Genomic DNA, 22,388 nt, shown 5'->3' with positions numbered 1-22,388 from the left:
ATGCACATTTCTGTTCAAAATGCAAATCAAAGCAGAACTTAGAACTACAAGTTAAACCACAGTAGCAAGTTCTGCTTAATATAGAACTTAATATTACATGTTCTAAGCCTATCAGCTTAATATTACATGGAAATGTTCAGAAACCAGTTAACCACAGTAGCAAACTAGCAATTGAAATAAGTTCATGAAAATATGAAAGAGTCCATCCTTGCAGCATAAACCAAAAAGTCAGAAACTTATCACATCAAGGCATCAACTGTTTTCTGAATCATCAGACACCATTTCATCCTCGGAGTCATCTTCACTGAGTTGAACAACTTCATCATTAGTTCCAATACCATTCTTTCCCTTAGCTTTTGGAGGAGGACAAGAGGTTGAAGAGGCTGAGGTTACATGATCTACATACCAAAGTACAAAACACAAGAAACTATAGTCAGAATGTAAAAATAAATGCAGAAACTGAAATGTAAAAACTAAAAAGCGAAAACTAAAAACTAAAAAAACAAACACACAAAGTTAAAAATCTACACCTTTCTCACACTTTTCATAGAACTCATAATCTTTGATGCATGGTTCATCTTCTATGCAGCTAATATCATTCCCCCTCAACCAACTTTGTAGACAAATCAATGCTTCGACAGATTTAGGAGTCAATGAACTCCTAAAATGGTCGATTACTCTCCCTCCGGTGCTAAAAGCGGACTCCGATGCAACTGTCGAAACTTGAACAGCCAACACATCTTTGGCTATTGCTTGAAGTATAGGGTACTTGGCTCCATTGATCTTCCACCATTGCAGAATCGGGAACTCGAACCCTTCCTTCTCATTTGTGAATTCAAGAGGGTCCAACAAGTATTTGTCTACTTCATGTGAAACCACAGCCACATCAAGCTCAGAAACTACTTTCCTCCAATCATTGATGTAAGATTGTCTTCCTCTGCTGCCGGTGCTAAATCAGTTTTCAACTTCTTCTTTGTCTTATCATACAATGTAAGAAAATTTTTAACCAAAGTTTTCCTACAAGGGACCTTAAACATTGGCACTGCAACATGACAAAAATGCCTAAACCCTTGCTTTTCAACGAAGCTAAAAGGAAGCTCATCAACTACAACCATTTCAACACATGCTTTCATAACTTCAAGAGGATTCAATGCTACCATTTTCATAGAATTACCCTTACTTTTATCACCAGCAAGCACTTTCTGATTTTTATCTATCGCTCTCCTTCCGGGATAATACTTACATGATTTGTTTATGTGCCTAATCATCCCTTGAGTCCCATTTTTGTAGGGATCACAAGCATAGTCTCCTAGAGGACCCTTAGGACAATATATACACTTAGCCCTCCTAAATTCTTCTACAATATCTGCTTGACCCTTTACTTTAGTGACTTTTACATCCTTATATTCCTTAAAGTGCTCCCACACCCAACTACGTTTTCTATCAGCTCGAGGATTGTTACTAACCTTGTCAGATGAGGAAGCTGGAGCTCCTCCATCCGTGACATCTTCTTCAGCTCTGTCAGGGATTGAGGGAGAGGTACCAGTTGAAGAAACAACTAAGCTAGAATCTCCTTCTTTCTGTCCTTGAGCTTTCTTCTTACCGCTTTTAAACTGAAACAAGAAAATTACACAACAGTCAGGTTACTCGATTACACAACAGTTAGGTTATTCATATGCAATGCAGCTTATGAAGTTATGAACACGAAAATAGAAAGTACAGAGCCTCAAAGACTTTGGCTTTTTCTACAAACCATTTGTGACCTTGTGACCCGCAGACAACCACAAATGAGGCATAATCAATAACTAAGACCATCTTATCATTGTCGATTTCAAATCAACAGAATCCCAATTTCAAATCAACCCCAATTTCAAATCAAGCTACACAATCATGCTGCTACACAATCCCAAATTCAAATCAAGCTACACAATCATGCTGCTACACAATCATGAAAACAGAAAAATCTGAGAAAGTGAGAGACTTACTCCCAGTTTTCCCATCGATTCGGAGTGGGAGGCTTGAAGAATCGAGTTGAAGAAACGAGTTGAAGAACCGATTCCTCGATGGAGGGCAGAGAGGGGTGAGAGCCTTCGAATCTTTGAGGAGGGCAGAAAGGAGTGAGAGAAGAGCGACAGCTTCCGATCTTCGATGGAGTAGAGGAGTGAGAGAAGAGCGAGAGCCTTCGAGTCTTCGAGTCTTCGATGGAGGAGACTTGGATCGAGTAGGTTGAGCTGTTGTTTCGGTCTCGGTTCTTCGAGAGGCTGAGAGTCTTCGATGGAGGTAAGCAAAGAGGAGTGAGACTGTGAGAGTGAGAGGCTGAGAGTCTTCGATGGAGGAGAGCAGAGAGGAGTGCGAGGTTGAGAGGCTGGGGCCTGGGAGTCTTCGATGGAGGAGGAGAGAGGCTCGATTAGGGTTTGGGAATTGGGAGTGTTCGATGGAGGAGAACTGGAGAAGAGAGGCTCGAACGGCAGAACGCGATGTTTAGGGCTGAAATCAACTACAAGTCGTACGCAATATTAGAGCATCGGGTCGGGTCGGTTAAAACGGTATGTATTTGACCCATACCGAGGCCGACCCGTTTTCATGCGATTCGGTTTGGGTCGGGTCGGTATTGTGAGGAGTTGAGGTTTCAGACCGACCCGATCGGTATCGGGTCGGATGGGTCGGATTCGGTTTCGGTTTTTCGGTAAGCAATTCCCAGGCCTAATATCAACTTTCTTTTTCCTTTTTAATTAGCTCATTTTCACTGAGGTTAATGGGTTAGTTGGGGTAAAATTGCACTAAACTTAATGGGTTATCTGCTAATGAGCATTAGATAACCTGGTGTTTACGAACATCAAAGGAATTTCATAGTTATTCAGACTTATTTTGAGGTTGAGGGAATGGGTTAGAGTGGTTTCTAGTATTTGAGGAATTAAAAAATACGCAATTCACATTACTCAACTTAAAGTTGTCCACATAGTTAACTAAACTTTTGTTACACGTGAGGTGGCATGTTTAGAAGTATTGAGAAATTGTCAAAAAGCTTATTTTGGTCTCTTCACACATAGAGTTTAAAGTTTTGATTACTTTAAAAAAATATAAGAGTTGGTCATCATTTTCAATCACATCCTAAACCTAATTCATTGCCGAATTTGCTTATTTAAGTTCGGTTTTGAATGGATAATAACCGGGCTATTGAACACAGCTCCAGCATATTTCCATCTGACCTAACTAATATACAAGATCTTCTAAAAGAATAATATACAAGATACTGAAGAGCCACAGTAGAAGATACTATATTACAGTACATAAATGGTGCAAACTTTTCTTGCAAGTACTTAAGCTCCCCCCTAAAGATGCTGAAAACGGAGCCAGTCAAGTCTAAATGTATTGAACAACTGGTATATAGAAGAGTTGCTTCAGCACTCCAGCCTACTTGTAATGGAGGAAAGAATAGGATGTCCTTCAACAACTGCAGCCTGATTTCTGAAACACATGAGTGACATGACCCGGCCCCCACAGACTTTATCATATTCTTATTGCAACTATGAAGAAAAGCCACACCAAACAGCCAGCAACAAAGTATAGGTCAAGTTGATGAATTTTATATTACCGATCAGTGGCATTGAACTTACTATAGCTAATACTTAAACTCACTTCAAAGCAATTTAATATTCAACTTTTTCTTTGGGCACAGCCTTGCTTTTCACTGGCTCTAGCTGATTTTATTTTTATTTCTGTTTGCCACACTCTCCAAGTAAACATTGATTCCTATCAGTTTTGTTCATCTTCAAGTGTTCTCTTGGTTATGATAGTATTCAGAGATCATATAAATAGCTTGCTTGCGACACTAAGATGGTCATCAATTATTTGGCTGATTAATTTAGAGCTCCATATAGCAAGGTACATGCCTCTTGCACCATATATTCTGCTTGTACTTTCCACTTAGAAATGTATGCCATGAATTAGAACTTTTCTACAAGTAATAAGCACCAAGTACAGCAATTCTTTTTGCAGTCTTGAGCACCAGTACTTCAACACACTTTTGTAACGATCGAGGCTGGTAACATCTTATTCTGCTTATTCTCACTGCTCAAGTTTTTTATATGAACGTACAATATTGTCATGCTTATGTTGCAAATCATTTCTGAAAGGGTTTCAGTTAAAGTTTATAAGACGGGAAAAACAGATGAGTACCAGATAAATAGAACCTTGATTGAGTTTAACTCTCTGATTTTGTATTTCTCTCATTCTAATCCGCTAAAAAAAATGCCATATTCCAGAAACTCCTTTCCCATTTTTCACCGAAAATGAAACCGTAAACTCAGGCAAGCTAAACTGTTTAGGGTCTTTATCAAATAATGTGAAATCCAAAGATAGGGATTTATGAAAAAACTTTCCTCAATTGGTGAAGAGATAGGTTACCATGAGTAGTAAATTCATATATGAGACTCTAGTTCATAAGTATTATGTTCATATTAATCTAGAGATTATGCAACTAATTAAATCCATTGCAGGTTCTGTTGACAAATCCCAAATGAATCAAATTGAGATTTTAAAAAACATGGAAAGCAGTAGCAGATCAGAGGGACAGTCACAAACCAAAGACCACATCTCTCTAGAAATCTCTCCTGAAAATGGTGAACTTGTATCTCATATCAAAGAAAAGATGGAAGACATTGCTGTATCAGTGTCTATCTTCACTGTCCCTAACGAAAAAAAATGTGCCCCGGATTTTGTCTCCATTGGCCCTTTGCACTATAAACAAGTACGTGATAGCAAAGTCTCTGAAGATGATAAGTGGCGCTACTGCTATGCACTCCTCAGTCGAAAACCAAATCTAGGAGGAAGCCTTGACACCTGCGTGAAAGCCCTAAAACAAATGGAGCACAAGGCACGAAGATGCTACAGTGAAGACATCAAAGTCCCTAGTGATGAATTTGTGCAGTTGATGCTAATTGACAGCTGCTTCATCATTGAGCTATTTCTCAAGTATTCATACAAGAGCCTTAGGTCTCGCCGTGATCCCATCTTCAATAGGCCTGGTATGCTCATAGACTTGAGATGTAACATGGTGTTACTCGAAAACCAAATTCCCTTCTTTGTTATTCAGAGGTTATTTCAATTAGTACCACTTCCAACACAATGTACCGAGTCCCTCGGCGAACTTGCTACACGTTTCTTCAAGTACCTTATACCAGGAGAGTATCATCGCGAGCAAGAAGGTTATCATTTACTCGATCTAATTCGACACTGCATCCTCCCAACACATCCTCAGCTACAATCGACAGGCAAGAAAACTCCGGACTACTTGGATTGCGCAAAGAAGCTAAAACAAGCCGGTGTTAAGTTCCAGTGTGCCACCGCAGTACACAGTTTCTTGGACATCAAGTTTACTAATGGTGTGTTCAAAATGCCACCCCTTTTAGTCCATCACTGTACCGAAACACTCCTCAAGAACCTCATTGCACTCGAGGCGCGTCACATTGGGGATGATCCGGTGCAGCATGTCACATCTTACGCATACCTACTGCGGTGCCTAATCGTTTCCGAGAAAGATGTGAAATTGCTGCGGCGAAAACAGATTCTTGTGCATGAGGAGGATAAGGACGAGGAGGTTTTTAAAGTGTTGAAGAAGTTGTGCGATCAGATCGATGTGAAGGATTTTTACTATGTGAGGCTTTTCGATGATGTCGGTGAATTCGTGAAGAGAACGAAGAAGCAAAAGTTGAAGAGCAAATACCATCTCAACACTCCTTCGGCCGTTACGGTGCTTGTTGTTGCCATTTTGGCTCTTCTCCTCACATTTGTTGGAGCTTTTTTTTCTATACTCACATTCGCTCGCCACCATGTTTAGGGAGATGATCCATGAGATTGATCAATCTCTTCATACTTGCCCAAACTATGATATGATTGTTATGTTTGACATTCCTAAAATATCATTCTATTTTGTATATGAGTGCGTAGAAACAATATGTAAAATATTGATTTTGGAGTGTAGGCTGATTCTTTTCGATCATAATGTTTATAACAATTTCTTCATAATATCATAGGTTGATTCTTTTGATATGAACTTTGCTGAATAGTTGTGATCACTTTAATCAAATTTCAAAAAATAAATAAGACATGAGATCTATTGATGTGGTAAAATCTCTAAAGACCTATGTCGAAAAACCATCCAATAACAATTTTTAGGTTCACCCCTAAGGTGAATGAGCAAATTCACCATCTTTTACGATTAATGCATAATAACTTTATAATTTTCTAATCCAACCATTCATGTTGTATAACGTAATATAAAGATTAGCTCTGTAAAAAATCAATCAAATTGAAGACCTTTTAGTTATTTATTTCTATAAAATACATGGACGGTTCATCATAATAATAGTAAGTGTTGTTAATTAGAACCATCAATTTGTTTGATTCAATTAGATAATTAAAAGATTTCCGATTCGATTGATTTTTTACATAGATGATCTTTAAAGGATAATTTAAGATATAGACAGTTGGATTATAAATTTATTAAGTAAAAATATGTTAATCGACAATGGCGGTCAGGTATAGTAAGCCATGAGAGCTCTCACTCTCCACCCTTTGCAGCGGCTAGCCCTAGGGTTTCACCGTCCAATTTCCTTGGATTGCGACGATGGCATCAGTAGTCCTTGGTTGTCAAGTGTTTTGGACTCGAGAATCTCTCCTCTTCAACCTTTGGGTTGCTGCACTCTAGTCTTGTCGTTTTGTCGATGGGATTCAAACCTTTCGGGCTTTGCTCGTGATGCACTCTGTTTGGATGATGGTGGTGAAGGGCGGCGCCGTGATCTGGTGGATCCAAACCACACTTGGGATCCCGGTTCTTTCAACTCTGAGTCCAGATCTTCTCGGTTTGGGGGGATATGGCTTCTAGGTGCCACTACAGGGCTTCGGCCGTGGATGGTGTCAATGTGTTTGGGTCCTCTTCGGTGGCGATTGGTGCTTGGTGTATGGAGGATCTGCCGTTGGGATTTTGGATCTGTTGTCGGTTTGGCTTTGTTAGCAGCGCTGCGATGCGGCTTGGTTGGACGGCTGACAGTGGTGCCATGTCCTTCTAGTGAAGAGTTTTCCAAGTTGTGGCGCGGCAGAACAGGACGAGGAGTGCTGGGGATGCGTGCGGATGGTGGCGGCGCTGCCGTGGGTCCTTCTAATGGTGACATTCAACGGCTGCAGTGGGAGCACAGACAGGTGGGTGTCCAGAGAAGATCTGATAGGGTGCCCATGTACGTGGGTGTCCAAATCAGATTCAAATGGGCTTGGACTTTTGTCAAGTTTTCTTTGACAGATTTGACTTTGGTCTCGGGCCGGATTTGGATCCGTATTTGGGACCCGGGTCGCATTCACATCCAGATCCTTGATCCGAGACAAATGCTCATGTTGAAATGGTATTGGTTCTGGTTCTTAGGAGTTCGTTTGCTAATTTTTGAGTTTTTGACACCCTCGGTTACTTTCGAGCTCCTGGTGGGTGAATCACCTCTCCTAGGTGATCATATCATCGGTTATGGTTACTGTTATAGTTACGTTTACCTTTACCCTGCTCTCGTGACATATGCAGTGCAGTGATGTCATTCGGCATCAAGTCACATCCTGGTTACCTTTCTTTCTAGATGCGTATGTGCATCTTGTTATCCTTTATTGTTATCTTTTCATTATAGATGCGTTTGTGCATCTTGTTATGTTTTATTGTTTTCTTTCGATGCTTCTGCATCGCTCCATGTACCATTCAGTTTGCATTTAATATAGTTTGTCGTATTTCTTTAAAAAAAAAAAGTTTCTGCCTAGTCGATCAAAAAAGTTTATGCCTAGAAGCAATGCAAGTAGAATTTTTTTTTTTTGGTCAAATAAGTAGTGACATTAGTGATTCTTTATAAATTGAATTATGGAAGATTTTAGATTTGTTATACTTATTTTATGTTGTAATTTTTTTCGGTCCAAAGTAAAAAAGGTATAGAAGGTTGATTAACTTGTAATTCTAAGGTCAACGGCAGGTTCACCGGGTTTGTCTTCATCAAAAATCAAAACAACGCATTATGGTCCGAAATGTGACTAAAACCCGACGCAGTAACACTACAGACGTCCCGTGGTTTACTCGGTCGTGTCTTATTCCCATAATTGGAGGCAGAGACGACCCTCCTCTCCCTCACACCCTCTGATTCTCATCGCACGTCTCCCATAGAACTACCATCCATCGCAACTAGTGGGATCCTTCTTTACATCCCCACTTGTCACTTTACTCTAATCTCATCATTGCATAGAAGACCTGACCTTTCGGTGCTCCTTCTTGACTTCTACCTCATTTTCAGATCAAAGCAATCGCACTTTTGGTTGTCCAAAAGAAAGAGAAAAGATGGAGGCAGAAAGAAGAATCGGAGTAGCGGTGGATTTCTCGCCGTGCAGCAGAGCAGCCCTGAAATGGGCCGTCGACAACGTCGCCCGGAAAGGGGATCACCTCATCCTGGTCATCGTCCGCCCCGAACAGGTTTACGAGCACGGTGAGATGCAGCTCTGGGGAGTCACCGGGTCTCGTAAGTCTTGTGTCTGATCTCTCGTTGGTTATGCAATTTGTTGGGTCATGATGACGTTTGGATTTTGATGAATGATAATATTTTGCAGCTTTGATTCCTCTGGTGGAGTTCTCTGATGTTCATATTATGAACAAGTATGAAGTGAAGCCTGACCCGGAGACCGTGGATATAATCACCACTGCAGCTAGCCAGAAAGAGGTGGAGTAATTTATTGGGATATTTTCAGTTAATGGGTTGTTTTACTTGTAGTGTAATTGATAAGCTGTGTGTGGTGATTAGATCACGGTGCTGGTGAAGATCTACTGGGGTGATGCCCGTGAGAAGATTATTGAGGCCGTTGATAAGATTCCCTTGAGCTTCCTTGTGATGGGAAACAGAGGGCTTGGCAAGCTTAAGAGGTATAGAGATTAAATTTAACATGCATTGCTTGATCATTCCTGAATTTTTGAATTTGTGTTTGTGGGTTTTGATTTAGTGTAAATGTTAAAAGAGTTTGGTTAATGTTCCATGTTTTATGAAGTTATTATTTACTTCTTTTAAGCTAGCATAGACTTTCTTGACATTATGCTGTTAGGATTTGTAGATCAAATAGATAAGACTTGAATACCGATCATCGCACTGGGGTCATTTGAGACAAAGACTATAAGAGGGGATATATGATCACCAGAAGGTCAATAAGTTTGGGATTAATCAATACAAAGTGAGCGTTGGTGACCATGTGAACTTCTACCTGAACCTGAATATTTTATTCTGAGTTGATAATTTTCTCAACCTTCATATGGAAAATTTTCTTATTATGAACATGTTAAGGAAGTAAAATAATAACCAAGGCGCCTTTTGTTAACTGGGTTTTTCTTTTGGATTTTGATTGCATCTGTTGTCTGTGTTTTCAGGGCTATTATGGGCAGTGTGAGCAACTATGTGGTAAACAATGCGCATTGTCCTGTTACTGTAGTCAAGAGTGATGCCTAAACCTTTTGGCCCTGATGACCGCCTGGTAAATAAGTGCAATGCTGCCTCTGGTATAATTGCGTCCATTCGCACCCACCTTTCGGTTTGTATAAGAACTTGTGGTTTTCCCCTTTGTTCAAAGTAATAAACTTATGTTTTCAACTCTTTATTGTATGTTGAAGCCGATAGATTTCATGTATGTAGATGTTGGAATTTTTCTGAGCTACCTGTATCATGTGAGTTCAACCTGCAGCTGATTATGGTGATTTTCATCCCAGAAGTCATTAGCTAATCAAATTGTATACGTGTTTCTTCATTTTGATGCTCATAATTTTTTTTTTTTAAATATTTTAAGCGATAACGTTTCAGTCGATCTAAAAGAATCCTTGGATATTGCAGATCTAAGATTTTAGCTAACATTGTAATAGTCTTGCAATATCCAAGGTTTTAGCTAACATTGTAATAGTCTATTCTAATCTTCATCTGTCAAGAATCGATTTAGAAGAAGGTGAGAGCAACTTAAACAAGACTCTTTTGCATGGTGTTATTACAAATTGTCATGAGAAATGCATTCTATCTAATGGCCATACACCAAATTCAGTTAGCCAAGTATAGGAAGAAAGAACAAGGGTGGATGATACAAATATAGCCACAACTCCGCAAGTTATGGCTGATTTATGATGGAGGGCCGTTAGCATTGCATGAATTACCAACCAGACGAACTCCTAAACAATTTCTTTAGCGCGCACCTTCAATTTTTTTTTCTTTGATTCATTCGACTCTGCAAACAATTCAGGAAAGAAATGGATCCCCTCAATAACTATTGTCAAATACTTTTCAACATTCTTTTGTTCTTCTTCGTCTTTTGCTTGAGTTCTGCAGAAGCCGCATGCCCGCCAAAGAATCCATACTTGACTTATCTATTTCCCTCTCCAGCTCCAGACTGTCAACCATCTGTTCGCCCATCTAAGCCAACTCCTCCGTCAGCAATCCCAGCCTTATCTCTACCATCTTCAAATCTTAAACCACGGCTGCGGCAAATATTTCCTTCATCTCTTCAACCACCAGTGGCCTCCCCTCGGCCTCAAAACTCCGCTCCTACAGCCAGTTTTCCCTCACCATCATACTTGTCATCGTTTTTCCCTCGTCCTTTATCTGGTTCCACCAAAACAAGCCCACGGAGCAACCTCTTTATGCAATCACGCCAGCTGAGTGCAGCCTCATCGCCATCACCAGCAGCTGTGGATCCAGCCGCTAAACAGCTATGTAACAACACCAACTACACGGATCTTTGCATTTCATCTATTCTCCCTTTCCTTTCAGCACGAGGAAAGACATCTATAGATGCCATTACGATGCTCCAGATGGTGATAAAGGCTTGCTCCATACACGCCCAGATGGCCCTGGCAGCTGCGTCAAAATACTCCACGGAGCCAAACAATGCCCACCGAACGACCATGGCAATCATGGAGTGCAAGGATATGTATAGTGAGGCGTTGGATGGCCTTCAAACTGCATTGGATGCGATTCCGGACAAAGACATTGCCACTATTAACACTATGCTTAGCGGGGTAATTAGTGATGCACAGACATGTGAGGATGGTTTTGAAGGACATAAATCTCCACTTAGTGATTTTGATGATAAACTTCGTAAGATGGGCAGCAATTGCCTTGCCATTGCTTCTTTGATAAAGTGGTGATCATATTTATCTTCTTCAGCTCCTTCCATTTTGCTTTGTGCCACAGAGGATATTGAAAAGATGTACATGTAGTTTTATGTTAAGAAGGAAATTTCGTTTGTAACTTGTTTGTACGACTTGAGAAACTTGGTTATAGGATTTCCTTGTATATACTTTTTTTTATTTTTTTTGGTCTGATACTTGTATATACTTGTATATGATTGGTTTGCTATAATAATGTGTCACAAGTTGCGTTTTGTAATTCTAACAATTTTGTACTCTGGTTGAAATCAGGTGTAAAAATTTTCCAATTATATGACCATTTGGATAATTGGGTTTGAAACACTAATTGGATTTTATAATAGCAGAAATTTTTCTTGAGATTTGGGATCAAATGTCAGCTTATGTGTTAATCACTTAACACCAGATCAAAATATGAGGTGTTTCAAGGAGAGGGTAGGACCGTAGGAGAAGGAAATGATGTGCGAGCTCCATAGGAAGACATGCACATGGCTACTTTTAACGATATAAATTGGATGGGAATATCAACTCTTTCAAGGAAGGTTTTGTAGAAGTAAATGATTCATGGATTGTATTAGAAAATTATAACATAAACTTTGAATATTTGATGCAAGGAATATTAGTAATATGTCTGTTTTTTATTTAAAATAAATTTTAAAAAATAATAATATTAAGTTGACAGAATAATCTTATTCAATACAATTCATGAGCCAATTAGGTCATTCCTCTAACTAAAAGAAAACACAACTATGGCGGACAAAAAATTTGATATTGTATGAACAACAATATTACACTTACATGATCTATAGGTCACTTCACTAAATTAAGTTATGTGAAAAAAAAAAACTCTTGATATCATAAATAAGACCTTATTGTCTCATTCTACCATGTTGTATATCTATACTATTATTAAGAAAATAGAGCTTGCTCTCCAAAATTGAAATTTTTTACCAATTTAACCTTTATATATTAAAAAATTATGAAATATAATTAATCAATAATGATAATATGGTAAATTGTAAAATAGGAAAAAAAATTAAAAAGAAAACAGAAAATGTGGTAGTTGTACCGGAAGTTTTTTCACTACCTTTAACTTATCTCTAAAGGCATAGTGGGTGGGTCCTGCTAGTTTACTAGTAACACAGCTTGAAGGCAATTAGACTCGACAGATAAAAGGAAATAAGAAACAATCAAGAGCAAATTCAACCCATATTTCAAGTACAAATAGCTCAATTATCAAGATCGAAATATCACATGCCTTTTGTTTAGTGCTACCTGAAGGCTGCTATGCACCAAAAATTTATGAGGTGAATTGGCGCCCACCCATTATTAGTTGGTTCACAGTGAACATAGATGGTGCTTGAAAGCGAGGGGAGGATCGCTCTGGTTATAGTAAAGTTTTTTTGTGATTTCGAAGGGTAGGTAGTTGGTACTTTTTCATCATCACTTGATATTTCTAGTTCTATTGCCGCTGAGGTTATGGCAGTGATCAATGCAATCGAGCTTGCTTAGGTGCGCAATTGTAAGCATATTTGGCTTGAAGTACACTCCTCTCTAATTCTCGATTTTCTCCATTCTCCCTAATTGGTGCTTTGGCAATTACAGATGGCATGGAAGATTTTTGTTCATCGGATTTCAATGATGTAATTTCATTGCATACATATCTTTCGAGAAGGGAATCAAGTGGCTGATGATTTAGCCAATTGTGATGCTCTGTCGACAAGCTTTACTTGGTGAGAGATAAGTTGAATTTTCCTAATTTTCGTTTTAGATGAGTTCTTTTGTTTCAGCAATGGCCAATGGGAGTCACACTTCATTGTCTATTAATGTTTTATTTATTTTGGAAGGCGTGTTGTTGTCTGTTCTTTCTTGCCATCTATGCTTTGTTTTTGAAGGGGTAAGGTGTGTTGTTCTTGTCTTCTCCTCTTGTTTGTATCTTTCTTTATTTTAATGAAATTTTTACCTAGCTATTGCGAGATTTGAATAAAAAAAGAAAAGAAAAGAAAAGCATGCCTCTTGTTTAACAACCGCTCTCATTACTTCATTAGAAGTCCCTTATGATTAACAACACCACCAACACTAGATTTGGGGATTTACATGAACACATTGTATATGAGATTTCTCTACTATCAAATAAAAAATACTACAAAAAAATTACAAAAAATAAAAAAAATGCAGTAAAACATTGACGAGTAGTTTTTTTTTTTTAATTGGGGGAGGTTAACGTTAATAATGTTTTTGATAGAGTATACCAAAAACAAAAACAAAAAAAAAATGGAGGAGGTTAGCGGTCTTTCTCTTTGGGCTTGGGCTCTGGTCACAGCCACAGGTCCATCCCCCTGGTTCATGACTTCATGCACATCAATAATGGCTCTGCATAAAAAGCTGTGCTAGATGAAGGAACAAAATAAAGTCCGGAGGAAAATGTAGCAGATAATAGAGAGAGCTCCATTCCCATGCTTTACCAAAGCCATTCCAAAACTCCCAAAACCCACTGACCAGCATTTACTTCAGGAACTCACTTCACCCACCTAGGGTTTGTTCTCCTCCACCTCCAGCCTTCAGAGTCACTCTCCGGCTTCATCAAGGTAAACTTCTTTCTGATTTCTGATTTTCATAATGCCCTGTTTGTCTCATTAAATGATTCCATAGAAAAATCTAAAACACCAACTCAAGAAAATAAGGTTAATGTAGAGAAAGTGAGGTCTTTTCATTTCTTTAAGGTTCAAGGTAGAGCAAGTGAGTGGAAGTATACGAAACGACAAGAGAACATTGGTTTCTTTCGGTTTGAAATCATTGTTGTTTATTGTTTGTACTCATGTTTAGTTCAATTTTGCACTATTTATGTCAACAATTGTTTGGTGGCTGCTTTCTTTTTACTAATGTTGGTATGTAGAGGTTGGTAGTCTCTTTTATGCTCTTGATTTTGTATTATCATATAGGGATTTCTCCTAAAAGATATGGGTTTTCTTTTCTTTTTCTTGATTTCTTCTTACCAACCCGAAAGTGGGTATCTATTTGTTTGCCGTAAAGTTCAGAAATTTTGAAGTGATTGTACCCATATGGGTTGTTAGTTGGCTTGAATTCTTGTATACAGCCTGTAGTGCCATTGCATTTAGGGGATCAGATTAACTTACATTTTTCATCTTCAGGCGCAATGCGGTGTTTTTAATGACTTGTATTGGACTTCCTCCCCTTGTTTATTGAAATTTGAGGTTGGATCAAAGAACTGCGACTGTTTTGGTATTGATGGAAAGCTTTGGTGGCTCTGGATTTTCTGCTGGAGGATGCATTGTAAGGAAGAAAAGGAGTGTTGTATCGCATAAACCTCGCTTGGATCCACTCACATTTTCTGAGAGGTCTAATATCTTGCTACGAATTGTACATCCCTTTGGCAAAGAAAGCCTTGATAAGAATGATGATAGTAAGGAGAAAGGAGTGCATTCTGATGGACTGCGAAGTGAGAAAAGGCCGAAGAAATTAAAGCTTAAGCTTCGAGGTGTTACTCATACAATCCAAACCAAGTGTACAGTTGATTCTAGTCTTGGTGGTGGCTCTTCCATACCTAAATCCTCATGCCCTTCCGATGACTTCAAACCCCAACCGAAGCCACTTCTCCAGGTACCTACAGTGATGGAACTGCTAAATAGGTCATATTTTGTACCACCACTGCAGATTAAATTTATTTTGTCTACCTGCCTGATTTAAACCTTTATTTTTAATATTTTTTCTTCATGTGCAATCACAACTGTAATGACAAAGTAACTACAAGTTACTTTACAGGATGAAATACTCTCCGTTTTTGGAAAACTTGTGTGTGACTTGTACGTTAAAGAAGTTGTGCGTTTGACTTGTTAGTTTTTCATTTAACATGTCGTCATATAAGGATGTTTTGCTGTTTTAATTTTGACCCATGTGAATTTTTACTTATTAAATTACTGCTGCAGGATGGCAAACCCTTCTCTTCTTCTGATGGAGGCAAAGGCATTGGAGTTAAACGGAAATACTCCTTGAAAATTGACTCTACTTTGAGAAAGGAGTATTCTTTGAAAGGTAAAATCTCCAGGGAAAGTTTTCCTGACGATGGTGAACCAGCTCGTAAGAGCAAGAGGATTCCTAGGAGACGTGTCTTGGATGTGGGACTTAGTGAAGATGGTAATGAAGATGGTGAAATTCGATTCCTTGAAAGACTAAATGCTTCTAAGGTTGCTCTTTCAAAGAGCAATCAAATGGATGGCGATCATGGAGGTGATATTGGAAACTGTAAATTACCAAGGCTGCGGAAACATGGTGGAATAAAGTCAAGATCAGAAAAAATGTACGAGGATAAAGACTATTTGGGAGAAGAAGAAGAACTGACATCTGATGATGAACTTCAATCTAATGGGAAGACACTGAAAAGGGGATCTCTTAGTTTACTTCTGGAAGGGCCGCAAAAGTCCACACCCACCACCCGTAACCGGGCCCTTCAGTCTGGGATAGATATCTTAACTGGTTCTGGTTCAAGCGTTGTTAACCCTGCAAATCTGTTGCTTCCTGCCCCATCTAGAAGTGCGCATCCTCTGTCCCCATTTATTGCATTATTGTGATTGTGTTTCTATACATCAAGATATGCTTGTATATGTATACTAACTTGTTTTCAGTTTTTTTACTGGCTGGTTGACCACAGAAAAGAAGGAGAAAATCTCTGAAGTGGATAAGCAATCAAAGAAAGCCGAGGCTGCACAGAGACGTAAAATACAAACAGAGAAGATAGCTAGAGAAGCTGAGGTTTGGTCTTTTATATCATGTTTTATATTATGTTCTCAGGTGGTAGTCTTAGGAAACGGTCTCACTTGGTATATTCTAGGCTGAGGCAATCAGAAAGATACTTGGTCAAGATTCGAAGAAGAAGAAGAGGGAAGAAGAACTGAAGCAGAAGAGGGATGAATTGTCACAGGTCTTTTAAGCTATAGAGCATTAGTCATTCTTATTTTTCTCATGGTTCTTTGCATCATTCTGATTCAGTATCTACTAATATTATGCAGGGGAGGAATGGCAGTGCTGTCACACTGGCACCAAACACTGTCCGATGGGTCAATGGTCCTAATGGAACGGTTGTTACATTCTCTGATGATATTGGTCTGCCGAACATTTTCAGTCCAGTGCCCTGCAGGTACAGCATTTGCTTTCTTTTTCCAACCCCAGTTTGTCCTTCGGTCTCACATTCTTGTGATCTTATATGGCTTTCTGGTTTGTGGGCTGTTGTTATTTAGCTACCCTCCCCCACGTGAAAAATGTGCTGGTCCAAATTGTACAAATGCATACAAGTATCGGGATTCTAAGTCCAAGCTCCCCCTTTGCAGTCTCCACTGCTACAGGGCATTGCACGGAAAGACGCAGCCTCTAATTGCTTGTTGATACAGTCCTCCCATGCACACCAATTTAGAAGAACCAATTGACAGATTTTGCTGGGAAATGGAGAGACATCTATCTTGAATTTTATGTATCCTGAAACTGGTCATGGAATAGTTGATTATTAACCGACCCCTGATATTGTTAGTATTACGTAGTGCAAAGATGTCACTGCCACATTCGAAGCTCGCAAACTTTTCTGTAAAGAATTTTAGAGAATTTGCTAACTTGGGATGAAATGCCTTTGATGTCTCCCACAATCCTACATTCCTAGTCAAGGAAAACTGTGCATCAGTTTTTGTTTCGCTTCATTCTCACAGGTTAGACCGCTACAAGTTTCAACCTGGCTTGTGTGGCCACATCACTTGCATGTAATGTCCAATTTTTTTGTTACCAATAATGTTACTGGATAACCAAACTTATCGGATGCAGACAAGTCAAAATATTGTTACTTACAATTGTGTACATTTAAGAGTTGAGATTGTCAAATAGATTACAGATTCTTCAAATATATTATATATATGGAAAATTTTAAACATGTCTTTTCACTACAATAAACAATAAGTCGAGGCATCTTTAGCTTCCTTGGCAGTAGGAATCATCGCTAAGTCTAAGACTCGTCCATGAACACGGCACCATGTCCGCTAGATTTCATAAACTTCTTCAGTAGAAGAACCAAAATGGCAATGGTAAGTCCAACAGCTGCCAATGTGAACAATCGATCTTCAGTTGGTTTCTGAACTTTCATTTCTGGCCTTTGTACAACCCGACTTGATCCACCAGAAGGAGCTTCATTCAACACCCTTGGTATTTCAGGGGTGGGGTTAGCATTCAGGGGGGCTTCCTGTACTTCTTCAACAATCCTGTCATCTGCTGCTGGGTTTGGGAGCTCTTCCCCAGTGACTCTGGCTCCAGCATTTTGTGAACTCCCGTCAATCTCACCTTCCCTGCTTGAAGAATGCTCTTCTGAAGCCGGTGAGGGGTTTATTTCAGGAACAGGTGGCGCCTTGCTTAGCATATATTCATGAATCTGCAAAATTATTACATGTGTTAGCAAGTTCGATAAGTGAACTGTTTGTTACCAAAAGAAACTGTGAAAGTATAATGTTGATACACTACTCTCAGTAAGCTATGTACCTCATCAATTATCTTCTGACGTTCAGGAGTTCCAAATCTTGGGGCTGTCTCACGAGATTTGACAGCCAGAGTACGCCTTTCTTCCTTTTTGTATTCCAGTGAACCCAATGCACCATTTGGGTGGGTGGGCATGAATGCAATAAGAGCAACTAAAGCAGTCCGCACTGCAAACAGCAATAGCAGAGGAAACATGAGAAAACTGTGTGGTGGCGGCCTACAGATGTCTGAGAACATGTGTGCATGTGATATAAGCAAATTCCCTTACAAGGTCAATAACGATGACAGAAAGCTATTGCTAGCCAAGTGACTTCCGAGACCAGAACTAGTTTAGGCTCACAACATTTTCTCAATACCATATATATATATATATTGTAAGTAATTGAAAAAAGATATATGATAGAACATTAAACACTTTAGATTTGCAGCAAATCCTTTTGGATGATTGAATTAAGAAATATGGATGCTCATACAAAACGCATATAGGAATATTAGCATGATCAGAATGAAACTAAAATTATGGCCCTCTTTTTTCTAAGAGACGTTTTCAATCCCATGTAGATGCCAAACATCAAATAAATATATAGTAACAATGAAATATGAGAAATTTGAAACCAAGCACATGACAAAGAACCTTGGCATGAAGCCAAGACGATTGCTAAACTAAGGTGTTCCGGTCCAGCTCCCACTCAACCCAACCATGGTTTAGTATGATCATAATGACAAGTAATCTCCTTAAAAATTTCAGTATCCTAGTAATCTTTCAACATATTCCAATACTAACACACACAAAGTCTCAGGAAGAACAAAACTTACCGCTCCACGATGGCTGCCAGTGCTCAGGATGATGATTCGATATGCTTAAGCAAATCTTGGTTTGCGTTTCAAAACGACCATTAGGCTGAAACCAATGCAAATCAGTCAAAAAAGGTAACCCAACCACAACAATACCTAGCAAACCCCGAAAAGCAAGAGCAAATTACCGTCAACAACATGAAGGAAGGAGGCTTGAATGGGTACTCCGCCGGCAATTGAATCCTCCCATGATAAATGCCACCCTCGAATTCGGTATCCCGAGGGCCTCGAATTGCAAATTGCCAGTCAAATATATTCTCCTGTATGCAAAAACACCAATCACCTACCAACTCCAACTACAACTACATATATGGATACCTCGCATTTTCTCATTTTACCCAAATAAATTGCCCGATTTCAAATTTTCAATATCTCAAATTCAAATTAAGAACCCAAACCCGGAGGATCATACTAATACGAATCGATTATATGAAACTGAAATAGATAAAGGAAGGGTGGTAACCTCGAGAGGGAGGCTCATGAAATCGTCGGAGGGATTGGATTGCATCTCCTTGACCTCCTGAAGAATTCGCTTCACGGCTGGGTTCTTCCGGTTGTACTTGTCTTCCGCCATGGCCGTTTTTCCGATTCAAATATATCCGATCCGGGCCGATCCGATCCGATCCGATCCGATTCAAAACCACCTCTTTCCGGTTAGAGCAAAATTTGTAGAGACTAGAATACGAATCCGATGAGGTTAGAGCCGGCCGGTGCTTTTATAGGTCAGTGAGTATCTGTTTGTTGCTGGCCACGTCATTTTATTTGCTATTGATTGCGTGGCAAGTGGCCATTGGGGACTGTGACTCTGATGGGTCATTTATTAATAATCCATGACCCACGATTGAGATGGGCCGTACAACTTGAGCCCCTAAACCTTTTCCCAACAAGATATTTAGGAATGTTTTGTTCGTAACTTTGAAGTTCATATTACATGATTGATCCGCGTTTTTCGCGTGTACTTGAATCACTTTAACTATCAGAAGCATAGAAGGAGTTGGTTTTAGTGGATTAGGTCCTGAGTTCGAATCTCGTAAGGAAATGCAACAGCCTATTAACATATGAGAGCAAAGTCGGATTTTAAAATAATAATAGTACTTTGTTAACCAATTTTCATTCAACTTGATCAAAAAATTTCTCGTTCTTAGATTTGAGACGCATAGTTAGTGAAGACAAACTTAATCATATTGCATCATCATATTACGTTATGTATATATAAAGCATAATTCTTATTCTCTTGGTTGACGACTGACGAGCTCCTTCATCTTGTTGTAATTGACAAGAAATCGTCATATGTGAATCATAAAAATTTGAAGTGAAAATACGTCGATCAAGAACGAGCTCGTGCCTTTGGCACGAGTAGCGGTGCTTTGTACTTCAAAGCCTGCATGGTTCCCACGTGTTGGTCACAAGAAGAATGCCATTGGGCTTCTCAAATCTCAAGTCCAACACTAGTGACAAATACCTGCGAGAGTCCCATGTCTTCTCTCTTTAAGTCTCTACCAAACTGCGAGTTTGAGATCGAAGCCGAGCAACAAAAATGGACGTCACACCCAAGCCCGGAGTTCCCTGCCGCGGGATGACCGACACGTGGCTAAAGAAACACACTTTGATCTACACCGGAGCAACCCGACACCCTTTTATCCTCGCCATTCGCGACGGCACCGTCGACATCTCCGCCTTCAAACGGTGGCTGGTAAAGACACGTTGACGTTTCGTTCTTTTAGCAAATTCTTTGGTTTTAGCGTGGTTATGATTGCTGTTTTGAATTGGTTGCAGAGCCAGGACTACATATTTGTGAGAGCTTTTGTGCCGTTTGTGGCGAGTTTGGTGGTGAAAGCTTGGAAGAAGTCTGATGATAGTCATGGTGATGTGGAAGTGATACTGAGTGGGCTTGCTTCTTTGAACGATGAGATTGACTGGTTCAAGAAACAAGCCTCCAAATGGGGTGTTGATCTCTCTGTTGTTGCTCCTCAAAAGCCTACCCAGGATTACTGCAGGTAATTAACCCAAATTTACTTGGCTTTGGCAATCAATTCGTTTTTGTAATTTGGACTATGGAGTGGTTCAGATTGGTTTTTGTCTTAAGTTCTGGGCTTTGGAAGTTACTATGAGGACCGATTTCAGATAAAATTTTGGAGGGATTGGACCTAAGAGTTCGAATTTGTTTTTGTACCTCTAGGATCAGTATATGAAAATGTAATACTTGTAGGAGTGGTGTGACAGATTAATGTTGAATTTAGTTGAGTATACACTATAGAGTATTTCTCCAAAAGAAAAAGCATTCGGTTTAGGCCATTGGAAGTAATGGATTTAACCTCGTAGGAGAAATTAAAATACTAGTCACCCCTTGTATATATATTGCTCAACAATTTATGTGATATGGGGATGAGTTTGATTGAAATATTTAGGACTTGTTTTGGTACTTGTAGCAGTACTGGGTTTAGGGCTTTGAACCATAAGGGTTTAAACCGCTGTGGAAAAAAATAATGGTAAGGTTTGCTAAAATTTAGTTACCAATCATGTGATATCTAGATGATCATCGATATTTAGGAATTTTTTGGTACCTTTGGCATTACTTTATGATGATCGAGTACTATCTGGAATGGTTTTACAGATTTCTGGAGAATTTGACTAGTCCTGAGGTTGATTACACAGTGGGCATGATGGCCTATTGGGCCATTGAAACTGTGTACCAAGATAGCTTTGCCCATTGCCTGGGGGAGGGCTCCAAAACCCCACCCGAACTAGAAGAGGTTTGTCAAAGATGGGGCAATGGTGGCTTTGGTAACTACTGTTCTGCTCTCCAAAGCATTGCTGACTGGTGTTTGTTGAAGGCCACAGATGATGAGGTGAGTAAAGCTGAAGTGACATTCCTGCGTGTTCTTGAATATGAGGTTGAGTTCTGGAACATGAGCCGTGGGATTCCCGGGTACTAGGTTGTGAGGTTGAAATTGCCACTCTCCTTGTAAATAGTTGTAAGGTGCAGTCAGTTGGATAGAACAAAGTGCTGTATCATGTGCAAGCTACACCTTCGGACAAGCAAACTAATGTTACTAGTGCATTGAAACTAGTATGTGTATCAAACTGATCTTGCAGTGATTACTAATTAGTAATCATATGGCTGTATGATGTCTTTGAGTTCTATTAGCTTTATGGGTACTAGCCTTCCAGCACGCGCGTGCGGCTGAAGGCTCTTTCTCAACTTCCTTTCACCTTTAGCTCATCCCTGACCAAGTTGACAGCAGCTTTGATTCAACTTTGGTCCGAAACTTGCTTCATCGAGTCATCCATTTATTGCCTATCCCATTGCTTTTCATTCACCAACTGTTTAATTATAGTCTGAGAATGATCTGTCCTTTCCTGCTCAGCTCCTCAAATAGATCCTCATAGAAATCCTACACACAAAAACCACATCAAAAAATTGAACAATTCAGTTAAAATCAAGGAGTAAAGCATCTTGCACAAAGCAGCCTACAGTTGCAACTCAGGAGAGTCCTGATTGGGATACCTAATTCTCATTTGTATGTGAAGTAATAAAACTTAATGATTACTGGCAAAGTAGCAACTGAACAGTCAAAATTAATGCCCGATGAATGTCAAACATGCATTGTGGACCATGAATACTTGAAAACTAAACTAAAATCTAAGTGCCTATCAATGAAGAAAAGAAAATCAAAGTCAAATACCGATATGCTTTGCAAAGACTTAAGTGAAAGATAACATGAACACATCTTTATAGATGACAACGTACTACCTTCAGGGACAATGCCATGATCTTCTTGTAACAGACATTCGGCATCCCTGCTGTTCCAGGAAG

The 22,388-nt window shown here is 39.4% G+C and overlaps 6 protein-coding genes across 7 annotated transcripts; 5 read left to right on the top strand and 1 right to left on the bottom strand.

Moving 5' to 3' along the window:
• Positions 1-3,752: 3,752 nt before the first annotated feature.
• On the top strand, positions 3,753-5,957 carry LOC112199482 (UPF0481 protein At3g47200). 2 transcript variants are annotated; one of them, XM_040519295.1, is made up of 2 exons: positions 3,753-3,885; positions 4,500-5,957. In XM_040519295.1, the coding sequence occupies exon 2, from the start codon at positions 4,520-4,522 to the stop codon at positions 5,837-5,839; it is 1,320 nt and encodes a 439-aa protein (XP_040375229.1). In that variant the 5' UTR covers positions 3,753-3,885; positions 4,500-4,519; the 3' UTR covers positions 5,840-5,957. The 2 variants fall into 2 exon arrangements, with proteins under 2 accessions (XP_040375229.1, XP_024196265.1); XM_024340497.2 differs by lacking the exon at positions 3,753-3,885 and adding an exon at positions 3,892-4,045.
• A 2,218-nt stretch (positions 5,958-8,175) lies between these two features.
• Positions 8,176-9,804, top strand: LOC112200560 (universal stress protein PHOS32). Its single transcript, XM_024341598.2, has 4 exons — positions 8,176-8,537; positions 8,626-8,735; positions 8,817-8,935; positions 9,431-9,804. The coding sequence occupies exons 1-4, from the start codon at positions 8,360-8,362 to the stop codon at positions 9,507-9,509; spliced, it is 486 nt and encodes a 161-aa protein (XP_024197366.1). The 5' UTR covers positions 8,176-8,359; the 3' UTR covers positions 9,510-9,804.
• Positions 9,805-9,951: 147 nt separating this feature from the next.
• LOC112200559 (pectinesterase inhibitor 6) lies at positions 9,952-11,429 on the top strand. Its single transcript, XM_024341597.2, has one exon. It carries the CDS (start codon positions 10,292-10,294, stop codon positions 11,186-11,188), a length of 897 nt encoding a protein of 298 aa, XP_024197365.1. The 5' UTR covers positions 9,952-10,291; the 3' UTR covers positions 11,189-11,429.
• Positions 11,430-13,578: 2,149 nt separating this feature from the next.
• On the top strand, positions 13,579-16,954 carry LOC112198261. Its single transcript, XM_024339349.2, has 7 exons — positions 13,579-13,776; positions 14,341-14,809; positions 15,136-15,739; positions 15,858-15,958; positions 16,038-16,127; positions 16,216-16,343; positions 16,444-16,954. The coding sequence occupies exons 2-7, from the start codon at positions 14,438-14,440 to the stop codon at positions 16,586-16,588; spliced, it is 1,440 nt and encodes a 479-aa protein (XP_024195117.1). The 5' UTR covers positions 13,579-13,776; positions 14,341-14,437; the 3' UTR covers positions 16,589-16,954.
• Positions 16,955-17,025: 71 nt separating this feature from the next.
• LOC112200639 (ubiquitin-conjugating enzyme E2 32) lies at positions 17,026-19,266 on the bottom strand. Its single transcript, XM_024341659.2, has 5 exons — positions 19,035-19,266; positions 18,700-18,831; positions 18,533-18,617; positions 17,720-17,883; positions 17,026-17,612 (listed from the first exon to the last, which is right to left on the bottom strand). The coding sequence occupies exons 1-5, from the start codon at positions 19,143-19,145 to the stop codon at positions 17,193-17,195; spliced, it is 912 nt and encodes a 303-aa protein (XP_024197427.1). The 5' UTR covers positions 19,146-19,266; the 3' UTR covers positions 17,026-17,192.
• Positions 19,267-20,021: 755 nt separating this feature from the next.
• Positions 20,022-21,715, top strand: LOC112198228 (probable bifunctional TENA-E protein). The gene is made up of 3 exons (XM_024339313.2): positions 20,022-20,264; positions 20,348-20,568; positions 21,186-21,715. Exons 1-3 carry the CDS (start codon positions 20,109-20,111, stop codon positions 21,505-21,507), a joined length of 699 nt encoding a protein of 232 aa, XP_024195081.1. The 5' UTR covers positions 20,022-20,108; the 3' UTR covers positions 21,508-21,715.
• The last annotated feature ends 673 nt before the right edge of the window (positions 21,716-22,388 follow it).

The sequence above is a fragment of the Rosa chinensis genome, chromosome 4 (genome assembly GCF_002994745.2).
Source record: "Rosa chinensis cultivar Old Blush chromosome 4, RchiOBHm-V2, whole genome shotgun sequence".
Lineage (NCBI taxonomy): Eukaryota > Viridiplantae > Streptophyta > Magnoliopsida > Rosales > Rosaceae > Rosa > Rosa chinensis.
This window is presented reverse-complemented; position numbering and strand designations above follow the sequence as displayed.

Excerpts from the sequence above, each read along its gene's own strand:
- LOC112199482 (XM_040519295.1), top strand. The coding sequence starts at position 4,520 with ATGAATCAAATTGAGATTTTAAAAAACATGGAAAGCAGTAGCAGATCA.
- LOC112200560 (XM_024341598.2), top strand. The coding sequence starts at position 8,360 with ATGGAGGCAGAAAGAAGAATCGGAGTAGCGGTGGATTTCTCGCCGTGC. Across the intron at positions 8,538-8,625 it reads CTGGGGAGTCACCGGGTCTC|CTTTGATTCCTCTGGTGGAG; the intron begins GTAAGTCTTGTG and ends AATATTTTGCAG. Across the intron at positions 8,736-8,816 it reads CTGCAGCTAGCCAGAAAGAG|ATCACGGTGCTGGTGAAGAT; the intron begins GTGGAGTAATTT and ends TGTGGTGATTAG.
- LOC112200559 (XM_024341597.2), top strand. The coding sequence starts at position 10,292 with ATGGATCCCCTCAATAACTATTGTCAAATACTTTTCAACATTCTTTTG.
- LOC112198261 (XM_024339349.2), top strand. The coding sequence starts at position 14,438 with ATGGAAAGCTTTGGTGGCTCTGGATTTTCTGCTGGAGGATGCATTGTA. Across the intron at positions 15,959-16,037 it reads AGATAGCTAGAGAAGCTGAG|GCTGAGGCAATCAGAAAGAT; the intron begins GTTTGGTCTTTT and ends GGTATATTCTAG. Across the intron at positions 16,344-16,443 it reads TTCAGTCCAGTGCCCTGCAG|CTACCCTCCCCCACGTGAAA; the intron begins GTACAGCATTTG and ends GTTGTTATTTAG.
- LOC112200639 (XM_024341659.2), bottom strand. The coding sequence starts at position 19,145 with ATGGCGGAAGACAAGTACAACCGGAAGAACCCAGCCGTGAAGCGAATT. Across the intron at positions 18,832-19,034 it reads TCATGAGCCTCCCTCTCGAG|GAGAATATATTTGACTGGCA; the intron begins GTTACCACCCTT and ends TTTTGCATACAG. Across the intron at positions 17,613-17,719 it reads GTCAGAAGATAATTGATGAG|ATTCATGAATATATGCTAAG; the intron begins GTACATAGCTTA and ends ATAATTTTGCAG.
- LOC112198228 (XM_024339313.2), top strand. The coding sequence starts at position 20,109 with ATGGACGTCACACCCAAGCCCGGAGTTCCCTGCCGCGGGATGACCGAC. Across the intron at positions 20,265-20,347 it reads CCGCCTTCAAACGGTGGCTG|AGCCAGGACTACATATTTGT; the intron begins GTAAAGACACGT and ends AATTGGTTGCAG. Across the intron at positions 20,569-21,185 it reads CCTACCCAGGATTACTGCAG|ATTTCTGGAGAATTTGACTA; the intron begins GTAATTAACCCA and ends ATGGTTTTACAG.